Raw genomic sequence first — 19,466 nt, 5'->3', positions numbered from 1 at the left:
TTATCTTCAAATAATATTTAAAAAATATTTATTAATATTAATTTCAAAATTTCATATTAAAAAATAAAATATCCCTATATTAAGACAGGTTTAAATGACTGTAATTTTTTTTGATTTATATTAGGGTGTGTAAAGTTAAATGTCATAATAATAACTAATTCAATCAAAATAAAAGGAAATTCTAATCAAAAGTAATATTAATCTGAATTTAATTAAATATATTTTTTATTGGAAATTAAGCATAATAATATTTCTAAAGAAAATACAAAAATTTTGTTTGCTCAGAATATTTTTTGTACGAATTACACTGTAATTATGCTATTAATATTAAAAATATAAACATTTAATGAATAAATAATAATAAATATTTATTAATAAATAATATTACATTTTAATATTATTAAATTTATTTTATCTTTATTTTTTTAAAGAAATACAATTGACAAAAAAAAATGGGAATAAAATTCGGATTTTAGTCTTTTTTTTAAAAAAATACCGAATAATAAAAAAAAAAGATTTTTAAAAAAGTAAGATAATTTAAATTGCATTAATTATATGATTTAGTTATATTTACTCTTTTCTTTTTTAACTTTGTTTATAATTAAAAAAATACATTTTTAAATTTTAATTAAATTTTTTATCATATAACTTAGAAAAAATAAATTAACATTAAAATAAATTTAAATAAAAACATTATAATAAATAATTATTATTATTTACTTTTTTATTTTCTTGCAATTAAAAATTTAATAAAAAAGAAATCCATATACTATATACTAAAAAATATTCAAATTTATAAATTTTTTTAGAAAAACTAAATAATTCATCAAAATGTCAATCGTATATGCAATTATATCAAGAGGAGACGATACAACTTTAGTTGACTTTGCTTTTTTAACAGGAAACTTTGAAATAATCACAAAGAGTTTATTACCTAAACTATAAAAAAATGAAAAAGTTACATTTTAATACAATAAAGAGTAAAAAATAAATTAATTATTGTTTTTATTTTATCTTAATTAAAATAATATCGAAAAAGTTATATGTTCCATTATATAAATGAGATTAATTATACATATTTATGTATTACTTAAACTGATTTTCCTTAAAGAATTGCTTTTGCATTTTTAAATGAAATAAAAGGTCTTTTTAAGAATTAATTTTAATAAGAAGAACGAGAAAATGCTTTATAATATTCATTTAAAAATACTTTTGAAGAAACAATAAAATAAAAAATGGTATTTTTTTTTTATTTTTATTATTTTTATTTTATTATTTAAAATAAGAAATTTTATAATTCTAACCCTGATGATAACTTAACAAAAATAAAAAATAATCTAAATGAAATAAAAGTAGTTATGAACGATAATATTGATAAAGTTCTTGAAAAAGAAAAAAAAATAGAAATGGCAGTTAAAAAAACAGTTAATATGAGTTAAACAGCATCTAACATAAAGAAACAAGTATTTATTTAGAATTTGAAAATAAATATGTATAATTTTTTTTATAGGCAAATAACGTTAGAAGAGATTAATATTGGAAAAATATTCGAATTAAAATATTTATTGCAATTATTATTGTTATTCTTATATTATTAGTTGTTTTTATTTTATGAAGATGTAATAAATAGAAGTAAAATTTTAAAATAATAATAAATATTATTAAAAATAAATGTATTTATTTTAAAAAAAAGACTTAGATATATATTTATTTATTTTATTCTAAAATCAACAAATTTTTTTTATTTTCTGATTTTACAATTAAAATTTATAATTTATATTTTTTTTAATATAATTCGAATAAACATTATTTTATTTTCGTTAAAATAAAAATAAAATTAATATTATTATAATATTGTTTTTTAAAAAAATATAAAATATAAAATAAAAAAAGTTAATCAAATATTTTTATCAATAAACTCTCTTTGCAGGAGGAACAGGTTTAACTTCGCTTTCATCTAAAGTTTGATTAACAACATCTCTAAAAGTGATTTCAACTTTACCAGAATCTAAATCTTTGACCCAAGATAATGAATGTTTCATCCATTCTTTATCGTTTCTTTCCTATAAAAATAAAAATATTCATATTTATTATTATAATTTTTAAAATAATAAAATACAGGATAATCATCTCTTGCATGAGCACCTCTAGATTCTTTCCTATTATGTGCAGCATAAAGAGTTTATTTAGCACATACTATAAAATAATTAAAAAATATATATAAAAATTTGTATAAATCTATTATTAATTTACATAATAAGTTTTCTAGTTCAAAGGTTTCAATCAAATCAGTATTCCAAACAAGACCTCTATCAAAGGTTTTTAAGCTTTTTGATTACTAATAAATTTTTTCCATTTTATCAACACCTTCAGATAAAATTTTTTCGATTCTAAATACTGAAGCATGCCTTTACATAGTTTCTTACATAGCAGTTCTTACTTAATGAGTAGTAAAATCACCATTAGCATATCTATGTTTATCAACTCTTTCCAAACTTAATAATCCAGCATCTTTAGGTAAGTCTTTATGAGGGGTACCAGGTTTAAGTTTTTCCTTAACCAATTTAGCAGCAGCTCTTCCGAAAACGACAATATCGAGTAAAGAGTTAGCGCCAAGTCTATTTGCACCATGTACTGAAGCACATGCATTTTCACCAGCAGCCAATAATCCATGAACAATCTTTTTTATAAATAATAAATAAAATAAAATTAAAATAATATATACCTTATCTTTTCCATCCTTATCTTAGGTCAAGACTTCGGTTTTCCAATTAGTAGGTACACCACCCATATTATAATGAACAGTTGGCAACACAGGAGAAGGTTCTTTAGTAACGTCAACACCAGCAAATATTCTAGCAGTTTCAGAAATACCAGGAAGTCTTGTATGTAGAGTTTCAGGACTCAAATGATTTAATTATAGATATATATGGTCTTTTTTTTCACCTACACCTCTACCTTCTAAGATTTCCATAGTCATAGCTCTAGAAACAACATCTCTAGAAGCCAAATCTTTAGCAGTTGGAGCATATCTTTCCATAAAAGCTTCTCCTTTTGAATTAATAAGTTTACCACCTTCACCTCTACATCCTTCAGTCATTAAGCATCCCGAACCATAAATACCTGTAGGATGGAATTAGACAAATTCAGGATCTTCCAAAGGTAAACCAACTCTAGTAACTAAAGCCATACCGTCACCAGTACAAGTATGCGCAGCGGTGCATGATTAATAAGCTCTACCATAACCACCAGCAGCTAATACAGTGTAATGAGCTCTTATTCTATGAATAGTACCATCAGCCATAGACATACAGATAACTCCTCTACAAACTCCTTCTTCGTCCATAATCAAATCCAAAACGAAATATTCAATAAAGAAATTGCAATTATAACCTAAAGATCTTCCAAATAAAGTATGTAACATTGCATGCCCGGTTCTATCTGCTGCAGCACATGTTCTTCTTGCTTAACCTCCTTTTCCAAACTTTAGTGATTGTCCTCCAAAAGCTCTTTAATAAATCTTTCCTTCAGGAGTTCTTGAAAATGGTAAACCATAAGATTCCAATTCAAGTACTGCTGCAGGAGCTTCTTTTGTCATATAATGAATAGCATCTTAATCTCCAAGCCAATCTGATCCTTTTACTGTATCGTAAAAATGCCATCTCCAGTTATCTTCTGTCATATTACCTAATGCAGCATTAATACCACCTTATGCTGCTACTGTATGAGAACGAGTTGGGAATAACTTAGATATACAAGCTGTCTTAAATCCTTCTTCAACTAAACCAAAAGCTGCACGAAGTCCTGCTCCTCCAGCTCCTACAACAACTGCATCATATGTGTGATCAATAACTGTATATTTATTTGTTAGATATCCCTTTATTTTTTTAAATATATTTATTTTTTTATATAATGTGATTTTTTATTTTATGTAAATATAGTTTATTTTTTTCATTTTTTTAGTTTTAGTTATGAACTTTTGTTTCATATTTTATTTTTATATAAATAATATCAATATTTTGTTGTTTTTATTTTTATTATTATATTTTAGATATAAATAATTTTTATTTTATTTTATAATATTTTATATATTTAGATTATTTATTAGTTTGTACTTATGAAGGTCCTTTTTCTGGATGTTCTTTTGCTAAAACTACAAAATTTTTACATAATTTATTGTGCAAGGTAACTCTTTATGTACTGGAAAAAAATTTCAACATTTTTTTTATATTTTATTTTATTTTATTTATAATTTTTTTTTTAGATTTTTTTTTTTTGAGCAATTAATTATATATGTAATTTTTTAAATGATATTTCTCTTAAAATAATTTATTTAATTGTTTTAAATTTACTATGCATTATTATCCTATCTATAACTATTTTAATAAACAAATAAATATTCTTATTAAAAAATATTTATAATTAAATCCCTTATATTTATAATTTATTTTATATAATATATTTAATAAATAAAAATGCTTTAAATAAAATATTTATTTTATTTTTATTTTATTTGCAAATTACATTTATAAAAAATTAAATATATTAAAACTTAAAAAAATTATTAATTAATTTAAAGGAATTTTTTTTAATTTGAATTAATTATTTATCATAATAATCAAAAATTAATTTTTTCTTTTGCCAAAATTAAATATGAATAAGAAAAAAATAGAAATTCCACTTTAAATTCAATAAAATAAATTAATAAATAAAAATAATTTAAAATAAATTAAAAAAATAATAAGTTAAATTAAAAAAATTAATAAAATATATTAATTTTCATATTAAAATATTAAATTAAATTCATATATAAAAATATTAAATAATAAATATTATTTCCTCTTTTTTAATTTAATTTAATTTAATTTTCAAAGTTTAAATTATTTAAGAATTACATAATTTATTATATAATAGTTAAATTACTATTATATATTTAATATTTTAGCGCAAATATTATTATTTAAAAATAATGTTTGATATTAACTATGTTTTATTTCATTAAATAATGCATATTTTACCCGCTATAAAATATTATAAAAAAAACAAATTAATTAAAAATCATATATATATTATAGTAATATGGTTGAAATACGCCAAATTATTTAAATTTTTCAAAAAGAAGGTTTGTCTCTTCGTCCAGAATGCTTGTCTCATATAACTCAGCATTTAAATTAAGAGAATATAGCAAAAGGTGAGCAAACATTCGGTAGGATATCCCAAATAGTTCAAAACATTCGACATTTATAGCCGCAAAATTCAATAATAATAGAAGAGAATACAATAAAGGCATCTATAGAGTTAATAATTCGCTAAAAAGAAAAAGGGAATCCAATGGAAATAGAAGAAATAAAAGATTCATAAATCCATTTTCTTTAATAGACCAAAAATATAAAATATTTTGGTTATTTTAGATACATTTAAGGAAATTCCTCGATTAAAATATTCTATATGTTAATCCTAATACCGTATAATTCCTGAAATAAATTAAGATGATAATACTTTAACTTCTGCTCAATAAAAAATAAATTTATTCTAAAACCGTTATTTATTAATAAAATAGAAATTAGAGCGCAGTTCATATTATAAATTTGGTAAGATTGATAAAAGAAATAGCATGAATTAGGAAAATTAGCAAATCTTGATTAGTGAAATAGGTTCTCTTATAGGTAGTTAAGGACAAAGAAAGTATATTCTTGGTATTATATATGAAGGATTCACGAATGAATTTTATATGCAAGACTTATTCAGTTCTGTAAAAATAAGTATTTCTTAAAATACAATTGTGAAAGAAGGATATATATTGCTATTTGTTCTATTGTAATTGCTTTAGGAGTATTTGACTAAATGATTGGGTAGTTTAGAGTAGAAGAATTTATTTTACCAAAATATGATGATATAATAAGTTCTTCACAGGGCGATTTTTTCGGAACAAAAGCAAAAGTGTAAAAACATTTAAGTAAAATTGTAGAATTAGAACTTGAAAAGGGAATTAAAATGTAAAATTAAATGCAAATGTAAGAAGAAATCGGTATTTATGATCTTGAAATGAATAAATATGTAGATATGGAAAATAAAAATCAATATTCTTTGTGTATTTTTAGTAACTTTTGTTTATCAAATAGATCTGTGCTTAAAAAGTTTGAATAAATTTTATATACATATACATAGCATTCTTTAAAGCCATTGGTTTTTGTTTTAATGGGATAAATATTTAGTAAATAATAAATAACATGTGAAAATGATAATGAGGAAATTAAAGAAAGCCTTAATAATTTTTGTTTGATGCTAGATAAATACCCTTAATTCAAAAAAAATGCTTATTGGTTAATTATACCTAATATAAATGATATTGGAAGCCCAAAATATATAACCAAAACAAAGTTTCGTAGAAGAAATGTTTGAAGATATTAAAAAATAAATCCCTTTTTTAAAATTAGCTTAAAATCCTTGTCGAATTTCTCTTTTTGGAAAAACCTTTATTTTCTAAAGAAATGATTTTCTACGTGATTTAAGAAAAAAACAAATTGTAATTAATTAAAATAAAGATATTTAAATTAATTATATATAAACTATTATATCTTAAAGACATCTTTCTCCTTTATAAATGATGTAAAAACCTGTATTTTGGAATCTTGATCATAGTTTGTAGTTTTATTTTAATCCTGATTTTTTAGTATTGGCAGATAATTATTGTGACTAATTTAATTTCTAAATTGATGAATTAACTGAAAATGATTAAAATGAAGGATTATTGGAATAAAGTATCGATGGATTTTAAGATGAGAATAATAATAAAATTATTAAAAAAAAATCATTTGTAATAAATCCTGGAAATTTTGAAAAAAATAATACTTTTACTCTCGTATATCCTATATCAGGAGAAATTTAAGATTGCTAAATTTGAAATAATTAAAAAGTTATTTAAATAATAATATATATACAAAAAATTCTATAATTTTTCTATATACAATCAATTTAATTTTAATAAATATAGATATTAATATATACTCCATTATATATGATGTTTTATTATAATAAAAGATATTTCAATAAATTTTTATATCAATATTAAAAATTTTTAAAATACAAATTAAACTATTTTTATCAAATTATTATATTATTTTATATTAAATTTCGATATGCATTTTATTACTTTTAAAAAAATCAGTAGAAATATTTTCTTAATTTTAATTATTTTAATATTATTATATTAAATAAAATTATTATTATTATTTCAATTTTATTCAACTTAAGATAATTAAAATTAATAAATGCCATTTAATAAATTAAGATACTTAGAATAAAAGTTATAATATAATTTTAAAATTAAATAATCTTAAAAAATAGAAGGTACTTAATTTCTTAAAAAAAGGGTATATAAACTTAGCCTTCAATAAAATTATGTTGACCAATGTTTGTTTAAAAATATGCCAACATCATTTACAGAAAAAAAAAATTCATTAACCTTTTTTATTAATTAAAATAAAAATTATTAGTATTTTGGTAAAAATGCATTATATTAATAATTAATCATAATTATAAAAATAACTTTTTATTCTCCCTAAATTATTTTTTAAGCGTATTACATAAGTTATTATGGAAAATAGTCTAAATTTAAAAGTTTTATAATATTATTCTTCCATATAGAATTTTATTAAACTTAGCTTTTGTTGAAAATTATAAATTTTATTTAAACTTAAATTAAATAACTAATTATATTAATTAATAAATAATATATTTGATTGTTTATTATCTTTTAGAATATTTAATATAATTTTTCTTAAGTTTATATACTTAGCGACAATATATCAGAAATCAATTTTTATATTACTTATAACATTATAAATATAGACTAATTTGAAAATTTATATTTTAGATATTTATAATAAAAATTGAAATATCCTTCTCTTTTTAAACATTTTATTACTATACTATGTTTTATATTTATTTTTTATTTATAAAATTGCTAACAATATTATAAATTAATTAAATATTAACTTACAAAAAACACTAAAATAAATACTTTATTCTAATTTAAAAAAAAAATATGTTTATATAATAAAATTCTATTATTTTCTCATTAATATTGATAAAAAATATAAAATAGTTATTATTATTAAGAAAAATATTAATTAAATGTGTTCATATAATTTATTTTATTTAGGTGGTGATCTTAATAAAAGTAAATTAACATAAAATAAAAGAAAAATACATTTAAATATTCAAATAATAATTAAAAATTTTATTTGTAAATTACATTATATAAAATTTAAATTAATAATTACCAAAATAAAATTGTAAACAAGAACAATAATTTATAAATAAATGTAATTAGTATGATTATAAAATTATTACAAATATTAGAGAAATTATTAAAATATAAGAGTTAATTAATTAGAATATAAGTTTAGAAAATGTTTAAATTAATTGTAACAAAAAAAAGAATACTTAATATTATTATTAAAATATTTTATTAATCTAATTATTATTTAAAATATAATGAAATAATAAATATTTACATTTTTTATTGTTTATAAATACATTAAAAAAATACTAATAAGACAGATAAGTTAAATAAAATTATATTTATTTTTATCAAAAAAATATTAAGAATTAAAATTTATTATGTATTATTAAAATAAAAATTAATTTATTTTAAATAAATAAATAAAATATATATATATTTAGATATTTTAGATTTATATTTATTAAATATTATTTGATTTATTATTAATAATAATAAAAATGAAATATTATAAAAACAAAAAAATTATAAATTACATGTTAAAATATAAATTTTTTTTTATATAAATATAATAAAAATTAATTTTAATATTAATATTAATATTAATATTAAAATTTATAATAATAACTATAATTATAATAACAATAAAAAATATAATAATAATAATAATAATAATAATAATAATAATAATAATAATAATAATAATTTTATTTATAATAATAATAAAATTTATAATAATAATAATAATATTTACATTTATTTATTTATATAAATAAATTAATATAATTTTTTTTTTAACCTCAATATCTTTTTATATTTATATGAATATAAATATATTTATACAAAACAAAATTTATATAAAATATTTCTTAATTTAATAATCGAATTTTTTTTTTATTATTAATTATGTATTGATAGAAATAATTATTGGATCGAATGAATTAATTTACTATGAAATTAATATATTAGGAATTAGAAGTATTAAAATCAATTAATTTATATTAAATTAAAAAGTATTAAAAAATTAATTGAGCAATCAGTAAAAAAAATATTTTTAAAATTAATATATATATTTTCCAATGTGTCTTTAAATTATTTATATAATATGTATTTACTTAAAAAAATAACATAGACAATATATAGAAAATTAATTAATATAATATTTTTTGAATAAATTTTATTTAATAGAAATTATATTTATTATATTAATTTTCTTATAATAATTTATTAAGATAATATATTTATTATCTTAATATTTTAATTATTTTAAAAAAATTATAATATTATAATTTATAATAAAATTTATAAGAATTTTTGTATTTTATATAAAAATTTTTACTAAGAAAGATATTATATATATATAATAAATAATAATATAATTTATTTTTCTTCTTTTTAATATTTATTTATTATATTATTAACATATCATGTTAATCGTTTTTCTTCTTTTTTATTAATTTTTATAATTTTTAAATATAATTGATATAAAATCAATATTTCAATATTAAAATTGCTATTATAATAAATCGAACAAAATGAAGAAAAAACTAAAAATATAATAAAAAATTATTTTTTTTAATAAATATTTTAAATAATTTTGAAAGTAAAAATAAGCAAATTTTAAAATAAAAAGTAATGGATTTCGAAAATAAAGAATAAAAGTATAAAACAAAAACTTAATTATATTGTTATATTCAAAAATAACTTAAATAAAAATATAAAGTGCAGCACCTTCAGGATGTGAATAAAATTATTTATAAGATTATTATTCAGATTAGGATTCAATATAAAATTAACAAAATTTTAATTAAGCAGCAGCTCCTTAAGAAGAATTAAGCAATTAGAAAACGCAAGATTATAATAACATAGAAGATTAAGATTATTATTTTAATAAAAATAAGAGTGATGTTATAAAATATCATGTTTTTTAATTTAAAAATTATTGGGATTCATTAAATATTTAAAATTAGAAAGATTAAGAATATTTTTATTTGTTATCAATTAATTGGTTAGAAAAATGGAAAAATAAATATTCCTATTCTCAAATTTTAAAAGGAAAATAACCAAATTTAGAAAATTTTTATTCAATTTAATTAGAAATAGCTAACCAAGATTTAATTTAACTTGAATGTGATAATAATTAGGATTAATTTTATATTATTAATGATTAAAATAACCCAGGATACTATGTTTTATAACCCAATCTGAAAGAAGATGAGGATTATTGTATCATAGATTAAAAAATTATTTCTTTTTTTGAACAAAATAAATGTAAAATAATAAAAATTCCAAGATAATGTTATGTAGACGAAACAATAAATAATAGATTTATACAAATATACCAAAAATAAGTATTTTTTAAACATCTATTTATTATTTTAATAAAAAATAGATTTAAATAGTTTTAGTCACTCATTAAATGTTATAAGATATAGATATTTAAAAAAATTAAAATTTAGATAATATAACATCCAAAAAAATGCAATTTTTTCCATATAATTCATTAAATAAAATAAAATAATTTTTATGTTAATATTTTACAAATAATCCTCAATACATATATAAAAAATAATAATCTTATGCATAACCTTTAACTTAAATCAAATCAGAATCAATAAGATTATGGAAATTAGAAACAAATTTAAATTAATTTAAGATAAATATAAAAAAATTAACAAATTAAGCAAATACTTTTAATTATAGACTTTAATTAAAAGAATTAACATTTTTAGAAACTTCTTTAGATAAAAGTTTAAAATAATTATAAATCAAAGACGATGATATAATAATTTTAGAACACATAAAAGATTCAGGAGGATTCCCTTTTATATCCTTAATAGACCCGATAGAGAATATATGTAAATATTGTAATACTTCAAATATTTTACAAGCAACTTGCCCATGTAAAAAAATAGCATATTGTAATCAAGTATGTAAATTAAGAGATTAAGAAAATCATTAATAAATATGCAGCTTTGCAGGAAGAGAATCAGATGATGAAGGAGAATAGCCGTATGTAAAAAGTGATAATTCATCTTACGGGCTTTGTGGATTAGTAAATATTGGCAATACATGCTATATGAATAGCGCTTTATAGTGCTTAAGTAATACGATTGAATTAACAGAATATTTTCTTTCGAAAAAATATCGTTAAGAAATTAATTTAAATAATCCTCTAGGAAGTAAAGGTATGGTAACAGAAAGATATTGTTAATTAATAAAGAATTTATGGATTAAAAACTAAAATGTTTATAATCCTTAGTCTTTAAAAAATGCAATTGGTTAATTTTAGAAAATGTTTAATGGATATTAATAACACGATGCTTAGGAATTTCTTGCTTTATTTTTAGATGTAGTTCACGAAGATTTAAATAGAGTAAAAGTCAAAATATTAACTCAAGAAATTGAATCTGAAGGGAAAGATGATTAATTATTATCTAAATTACATTGGGAAAATCACTTAAAAAGAAATTCAAGTGTTATTGTTGACCTAATGTAAGGATAATTTAAATCAAAAATTATTTGTCCTTAATGTAATAAATAGTCAGTCACTTTTGATCCGTTTTTAATGCTTTCTTTACCAATTCCAAATAAAGATTTTCTTACTATTAATTTTTATATTATTTTTTCTAAAAATAGATAAGTTTCTTGTTAAGAATAATTTCATTTTAATATCAATCAAAACACTACTATTGAAATTTTGATTGAATTTATGAGTAGAAAGCACAATATTAATAAAAATAAACTACTTTTTTGTTCATTAACGTAATATTTTTATTTTATTTTTATATAAAAAATTTTTAGGTTTTAATAATTAATAGAGATTTATTAGAATGACACTAAACTTTTATAAATTATTTTAAAAAAAAGTTCATTTAGACCTGTTTTATATGAGTTAGATGAAGATACTTCCCAAATTGAATTTTCTTAATGTCTTCTAATTCCAGTGTCTATTTATAATTTCGAATAATAAAATTAAAATAAATAGGCGGTAACTTATCCAAGATTATTTGTTTTTTAAAAAAATAACTCAACCAAATAATTACACATAAAAATATTTGAATTTTTTAAAAATATTATAAATAAGAATCTATAATAATAAATTGAAGAAAATTCCAAAGGAATAAATTTTATTTAATAGTTAAAAGATGTATACTCAATTTATATTGAAAATCAATAAAATTAATTATGTTAGTAATAAAATTAAATATACTATTAATTTTTATTTTTTAAAATTATTTTTTAAAAAAATAGATTTTGTGGAAATAGTAATTGTAATAATTGCGAACTTCCTTTTTCAGATGAAATAACCTTATAATAAATTGTTGATAAAATAATTGATAAATCATCGTTATTTTAATTTCAGCTTGTATGTATTAATTAATAAAACTTTGATTTAAAATAATTAAATAATCTGGAAACTCCAAAATATGTAGATATTAATGCAGTTTAAGAGTAAGAAAAAATAAAGGAAACAACAGATATAACAATTGAAGAATGCTTTTAACTATTTTAAAAAACAGAATAGTTAGATTAATAAAATGAATGGTATTGTCATAAATGTAAAAATCATTAGAAAGCAATTAAATAAATGCATATATATAGAGTACCTGATATTTTAATTATACATCTTAAAAGATTTAAATATATAAATGGAAATTTTAAAAGCAAAATAAATAAAGTTATTAAATTCCCTATAAATGGTTTAGATATAACAGATTTTGTTTAAGAAAAAGAGCCTCCTTCTATTTATAAAAATCATAATTATTTTAATGATAATGATGTGAAAGAAAATTAAAATTAAAAATTAATTTACGATTTGTATGCTGTGAGTAATCATTATGGAAACATGGGTTATGGTCATTATACTGCTTTTGCTCTAAATAATAACTAATGGTTTTTATATGACGATTAATAAGTTATTAAAATTGATGAAAATAAAATTTGTAATAATAGTAATTATATATTGTTTTATAAAAAAAGGTTTTGATTTATATATATTAAAATATAAACTAAAATTAAACAGTGCATTAGTTTAAAAATAATATAATAAATTATAGTAATTTATATTTTTATATTTATTAAATAAATATAAATATTTTTTTTAATTAATTAATACAAAAAAAAAACATTTTATTAAATATAATTATTTATGTCTATTAAAAATATTTATTTATTCATAATTAAATAAACATGTTCAAAAATAACAAACTTATATTTTATTAATACTGTTTATAAATTATTTAAATAATTTATTAATTTTATGAATTTCTTTAAATATTATAATTTATATAGGAATTTAAAAAATAACTTATATAAATATTTATAACATAAAATATTTGCAATAGTGATACTTTAATTTGTATAAAATTATTTATTAATTTGTGTGAAGCCTTTCTTATTTAAATATATTGATTTTTTATAATATCATATAATTAAATTTTATATTAATTGCTGTTTTTGTAAATATTTTATTCTTGTTTATAAAAGTTTAAGTTTTTTTTTATATAAAATCGGATTTTACTTTATAAATATTTTTATTTGTAAATTTTATACTTTATTTCTAATTTCGTTTTTATTGATAATTTATTGAATATTGACAATTTAAACTCAATGATGCTTTTATATGTAGATATATTCTTATTCGTGTCCATTTAAAGAAAACTTATATTTTAATAGTGTAACATTTTCCATACTCATAAAATTAAAATCTTATTGAAAAATTATAAAGATGGTTAAAAATAAATTTATAATAATGAATGTTGTTTGGTCTGAATAGACACGGTTTAAATTGTCGTTTTTATATCAATAATTTTATATGAGTGTTATATTTATGTCTTTATTAATCCGAAATTCGAAGATATTTTTGCGAAAACCCGAGAAGTTTTATCATTGTTTATAATCGTGTTTTTTGCAATTTAATTTTATAAATTTTTATATTTTTTTATATGTAAATTATATTTTAATAAATGAAAGATAGAAAGAAATTATTTAATTTAAAAATTAAATAGAAATAGATTATCTTCAATTAAGATTATATATTAAAATTAGATAATATGTGTAGTAGTAAATATTTAAAGAAATTCGTGAAAATTTATCAAAGTATATATTTTACATGGATAAAGTATCTTATCCACAAATTAAATAACATAACAAATTTACTAGCAAAGATAAATATATTTTATAGTATCTTTGTAGTTCACAATTGAAATCAATAGAAGAATATGTTTCTCTTTTGAAAAACACAAAAATTAAATTAACAAAAAATCAATGTATTAAATTTTCGAAGAACTAAACGATAGCAGTTTAACTTTTTATTATAAAAATCAATTAAAATATGGTTAAAAAGAATAAATTTAGAAAATTTATTAAAATAAAAATAAATAAAAAAAATAATATAATAATTTAATATTAAAAAATAACATATATTTAAAAATTTCATTAAGCTTTGTTCTGTTTTACGGCATAATCTGATAAAATATTAAAAATCTCTAAACAAAGAAAATATGAACTGATAATAAATAAAAGAAAAAATAAATATAAAAATATTTAAAAAAAATTAATAAAGATAAATAATATTAAATATAAAAAGACATTTTATATTAAAAAATAATAATTTGATAAAATCAAATTGCATAAAGTGAGATATTACATTATACTTTTTATTAAAAGCTATTTTATATGCATTTATACGAAAAAATAAATTCCTATTAAAATATTAGTTTATAAAACTATGTGTTCTAGATAAAAAATAAGAAATATAATTATTTAATATAACTATAATGCATAATTAATAAAAAATAAACCTATTTTATATGAAAAATTAGGTTAAGAGTAATAATAAGTCATAAACAATTTCTATAAACCCTGAAAATTGATATAAAACTATAAAATGACTCTAATCATTAATAATATGAAATTTCAATTAGATTATAATTTTGTTTCTTAATCTTATTGCAGAAATTTTGTAAAAAAATAAGGTTTTACTTATAAAAACATAAAAAAAACTATTGAAAAAAATAAAAATCTTAGAAAAAAATTATTTTAAATTTAGTATAGAAAAGAGCAATTGTTTCCGACTTTGCACTAGAACCTAATAAAAAATTTGCATGTCTATTATATTTTTTATTTTAATATAATTGATTTAAATGATTTTAATTATCAGGATTTTCTAAATTTACATATATTATTTTCCAATGTTTTCATAATATAATTTTTCTATAATAATATTATTTATTAATTTTTTTTTTTTATATTTTAAATAGCAAAATTAATTTAGTATATGTTAAGTATTTATTTTAATTTTTATATAAAAAAAATTTGAATTAAATCGAAATTAAATTAAATTTTAAATTTCTAAAAAAAGAATATAAAAAAGTCTTAAAAATTATACATTAAAATTTTAATTAGTTTTTTAAAATTTTATTAATTATTAATATAATTAATTAAGCATCAGATAAAAATCATAATTTATAGTTGACTAATAAATATATTTGATATAAATTTCGATTAAAAGACATAGGTAGTGACTGTCTATTAAAGGTATTTTTACCAAAATACTTTTTAAATTTTTAAATTAGTCCTTTAATATTACTAAATAATTAATATTGTATTAATTATTTCATAAATTAGAAATAAATAAATTTAAAAATTTCTAATAGATTTACTAAAAAAGTTATCTTTAAATAACAATAATTAAAAATATTAAATTTAAGTTAAAAAAATATATGACGATGACGAAAATTTAAATTAGTAAAAATTATAAGTTCCTCATTTTTATAATATTTATGACAAATAAAAGTATTTGTTAATATTTTTTTTATGAGAATATGTAAAAGTTTTATTATTATTTACAAAAAATAGTTTTGATGTTCTATTAGTATTTATATAGAATACTCTCAGTTAATTTAAGATTAAAATACTTATATTAGAAACATAATTTAAAGGTATAAATATTTATTTATTAAGATAATCATTTTAACAAAAAATTATATTTATATTACTTTAATAAATTGATTTGTCATAAAATATTATTCGAAATATTCTGAAACAGAAAGATCGAAAAATTTAGATTTAGAACCTAAAACGAACTTTATTTGGATAAATAAATAAGAAAATATTTTTTCCAATAGTATATAAAAATATTAATTAATTTATTTAAAAAAGCATAAATTTCATCCAATATATAATTATAGTAAAAAATATTTAATGTAAAAATAATTATTTGTATAGAATTAAAGAAAATTTGTATAAATAAAATTAATAATAAATGTCAGTTTATAGTAATTAATTATAAGTTAAATAAAAAATAAGGCTAATAATAATTAAATAAAGGCTAAGCGAATAGAATAAAAATAAAATTTATGAAATTTAATATTATAGTTATAAAAGATGATTTGGCTAGATAATAAAGCTTTAAATGTTTATATAAATAAATGATTTATTTCTAAATTTTTAATTTTGTATTCTTAAGATAAATATGTGTTTATATTTATATTAGGAATTAGAAAAATTATAATTTAGTGATTCTCTAAAAAATTTATTAATGTCAAAATTTTATTATTTCAAAGTAAAAAGAAAAAAAATATCATGAAAAAGTAATATTTATATTAGTAATATTTGCTAGACAAAAGAAAGAGGTTGGAATATTTAAAAGAAGAATTACAGTAGATTAATATAAAATATTTTTTTATATTATTAGACAAATAAATACTAATTACCTATAAAAAGTAAACGAAACAGTATAAATTCAGAATTAAGTGAAGCAAACTTAAAAAAAGTTAATTTTTAATATATTGTTACTAAAAAATATTATTTTTATAAATATAAAAATTTCTCAATTTTTATTTAACTTTTATCTAGATTAATATCAATTAATAAATATTTCTAATATATAATTAATTTTATATTGTGTATATTAAATAAAATTAAAAAAAAAAATATTTAAAGTTTTTATATTTTTTATATAAAATATCTTTTATTTTTTAAAAATATATTAATTATTAAATAAAAAAATATGATTTTTTAGTAATATAACTAAATAAATAAAAAATTATATAATCATATATATTGATATTAATAATTTAAATAAATAAATAGCAAAGTCTTCTTTAATAAAATAAATATAATTAAATATATTAAAAAGACTTTTTGTTAATTAAATATACGAGAAAAATATATTAGTCCTAACAATGATAATTAAAAATAAATTTAACAAAACTATAATTGTTAAAGTTTAAAATTATATTTTTCATACTATTGCATATTTTATTATAATAAAAATTTAGTAAAAATATAGAAGTTAATTATATACATATTAAATATATAATTATTTAATGAATATTTATAATAATGTATGTTTAATTTTTTTTTTATTTTTAAATAAATTTTAATAAAAAAATAAAATGAAAAGGTAAATCCATTATTTTAATATACCAAAAATATACATAAAATCAATTAAATCCTAGATTTTTTTAAATAAAAGTTAAATATATATCTAAGAAAAAATAAATACAGGTATAGATTATCAATTACTACAATCATAAATAAATGAAAAAAAGTCATTAAAAATATATCTTTGATTTGATTTATTAATATATAATTTTTTTATATAAATAAAAATCATATATTAAAAATATTATCAATAAATTTATTTTAATTACTTATATATTTAAAATTAGATTAATAAAATAAAAAAAAATATCTAAAATAAATCAATATTTATATTTTGATAAATTTAAATGTTTAATTAATTAAATTATTTTATTAACTTTTATTAAAAATAAATAGAAAATTAACTTAATATTTTATTTTATTTCAATTTATTTTAAATTAAAAATTAAACCCTTTTTTTATAATTTCATTTAACTATTATATTGTAATTTCTTTAGAATACCTTTTAGATTCATTAGAAAAATTGATTTCAATAAAAGGAGGGCTAAAATTTTATTTTTAATAAATATATATCAAAATATTAATTTTTTATTTACCAAATAATCATTTAATATTAATTCTCATTTATAATTAAATTTATCTTATTTTCTTATAACAATCCATTGTTTTCACTTTCTTTATTTATTATTATATAGTCTTAGCTATCCCATATAAGTTATGGCATTTTAATGTAAACTGAGATTTTATTAGTATTATTTGAATCTTATAAACAAATATTTTTGCTTGCATATCCACTTAAATTTTATGTCAAAGATAAGTTACACCATTCATAAAATTCTTGAAAATTCATGTTATGAATAATTTATTAATTATCTTATTTTGAACTATTTATTATTATTTTAGAAGGGCTTTTTTTTAGTTTAATATAATAATATTAATCATAATTGAAATATATATTTACAAAAAAGATATTATTAATGGTTCTTAATTTGACTATTCAATAATTTACTTGAAATAAGTTTATTTCAAAATTTATAATTAATCATATTTAATGTTTTTACTTACTATTATAATAATATAAAATTATCATAACATTTTTATTTAACCTTTTTCAATTTATAAATTATGATAATTTAAATTTTAGTATGCTTAAGTTTTTTAATCTTGTTATGTTTAAACTGATTATTACTATAATACTTATTAATCTTATAATTTTAAATTTTAAATATTCTTGATAAATATATCAAACTCTGCTTTATTTACTTATTATTAATATTTTTATATATTTGAAAATTCATTATTTAATAATTCATTCATTTCTTAAATACTAATAGCAATTTGCTTTTTATATGCATATTTACCAATATATAACTCTATATAAGGAAATTCGACTTCAAACATATTTTAAATATTAATTTTTTTTAAATTTAAACTTATTTTTTTATCCTATTTATTTTCTTACCTTTAATTTTTTTTAAAATAATCAAAATCTATATATATATAATCCTAATTATCTTCATTTTATTTTATTTAAACTGCTTCATTTAAAAATTAATTGATTTCGTCCAAGTTATACTAAAGTAAAAATTATAATTCAGAAAATGTTAATATCCTATAAAGTCTACTTTTTCTCTATTTTAATTCTTAATTTTCTTATTGATTAATTGATTATATTTATAAGCTAGCAAAAGACAAAATAGAGTTTTCATCATTAAATTCAATTACTTTTCTATATATTTTTCTATTATCTAATAATATATCTTATAATTATTTTTTTTTAATTTGAACTTAGTCTTTTACAAATGTACATTGGAAACTTTAATATTAT

General features: G+C 16.6%; 4 protein-coding genes across 4 annotated transcripts, besides 20 other annotated features; 3 read left to right on the top strand and 1 right to left on the bottom strand. All coding sequences in view use genetic code 6, as the record gives it.

The window, feature by feature from the left end:
- Positions 1-328: 328 nt before the first annotated feature.
- Positions 329-385: a microsatellite.
- Positions 386-656: 271 nt separating this feature from the next.
- Positions 657-704: a microsatellite.
- Positions 705-823: 119 nt separating this feature from the next.
- Positions 824-1,615, top strand: IMG5_107770 (vesicle-associated membrane, putative; the record flags this gene model as incomplete). The annotated part of the gene is made up of 3 exons (XM_004034995.1): positions 824-980; positions 1,040-1,463; positions 1,511-1,615. Exons 1-3 carry the CDS (start codon positions 832-834, stop codon positions 1,613-1,615), a joined length of 678 nt encoding a protein of 225 aa, XP_004035043.1. The 5' UTR covers positions 824-831.
- Positions 1,240-1,279: a microsatellite.
- Positions 1,247-1,278: a microsatellite.
- A 203-nt stretch (positions 1,616-1,818) lies between the features above and the next one.
- Positions 1,819-4,263, bottom strand: IMG5_107760 (succinate dehydrogenase, putative). The gene is made up of 5 exons (XM_004034994.1): positions 4,116-4,263; positions 2,726-3,877; positions 2,254-2,680; positions 2,120-2,196; positions 1,819-2,063 (listed from the first exon to the last, which is right to left on the bottom strand). Exons 1-5 carry the CDS (start codon positions 4,218-4,220, stop codon positions 1,911-1,913), a joined length of 1,914 nt encoding a protein of 637 aa, XP_004035042.1. The 5' UTR covers positions 4,221-4,263; the 3' UTR covers positions 1,819-1,910.
- Positions 4,036-4,101: a microsatellite.
- Positions 4,219-4,256: a microsatellite.
- Positions 4,219-4,261: a microsatellite.
- Positions 4,219-4,276: a microsatellite.
- Positions 4,277-4,372: 96 nt separating this feature from the next.
- Positions 4,373-4,415: a microsatellite.
- Positions 4,416-4,683: 268 nt separating this feature from the next.
- Positions 4,684-4,777: a microsatellite.
- Positions 4,704-4,776: a microsatellite.
- A 1,067-nt stretch (positions 4,778-5,844) lies between the features above and the next one.
- Positions 5,845-6,904, top strand: IMG5_107750 (hypothetical protein; the record flags this gene model as incomplete). Its single annotated transcript, XM_004034993.1, has 3 exons — positions 5,845-6,057; positions 6,438-6,526; positions 6,586-6,904. The coding sequence occupies 3 exons, from the start codon at positions 5,845-5,847 to the stop codon at positions 6,902-6,904; spliced, it is 621 nt and encodes a 206-aa protein (XP_004035041.1).
- Positions 6,905-8,345: 1,441 nt separating this feature from the next.
- Positions 8,346-8,386: a microsatellite.
- Positions 8,387-8,450: 64 nt separating this feature from the next.
- Positions 8,451-8,498: a microsatellite.
- Positions 8,499-8,675: 177 nt separating this feature from the next.
- Positions 8,676-8,728: a microsatellite.
- An 84-nt stretch (positions 8,729-8,812) lies between these two features.
- Positions 8,813-8,990: a microsatellite.
- Positions 8,823-8,871: a microsatellite.
- Positions 8,831-8,994: a microsatellite.
- A 206-nt stretch (positions 8,995-9,200) lies between these two features.
- Positions 9,201-9,275: a microsatellite.
- A 2,265-nt stretch (positions 9,276-11,540) lies between these two features.
- On the top strand, positions 11,541-13,235 carry IMG5_107740 (ubiquitin carboxyl-terminal hydrolase family protein, putative; the record flags this gene model as incomplete). The annotated part of the gene is made up of 5 exons (XM_004034992.1): positions 11,541-11,740; positions 11,885-12,010; positions 12,116-12,193; positions 12,500-12,595; positions 13,229-13,235. 5 exons carry the CDS (start codon positions 11,541-11,543, stop codon positions 13,233-13,235), a joined length of 507 nt encoding a protein of 168 aa, XP_004035040.1.
- Positions 12,468-12,493: a microsatellite.
- Positions 13,236-15,244: 2,009 nt separating the features above from the next.
- Positions 15,245-15,285: a microsatellite.
- Between the last annotated feature and the right edge of the window lie 4,181 nt (positions 15,286-19,466).

Source organism: Ichthyophthirius multifiliis, assembly GCF_000220395.1.
Source record: "Ichthyophthirius multifiliis unplaced genomic scaffold scaff_1120509250885, whole genome shotgun sequence".
Taxonomy (NCBI): domain Eukaryota; phylum Ciliophora; class Oligohymenophorea; order Hymenostomatida; genus Ichthyophthirius; species Ichthyophthirius multifiliis.
Note: the sequence above shows the minus strand (reverse complement) of the source record. Positions and strands in the feature narration are given on the sequence as shown.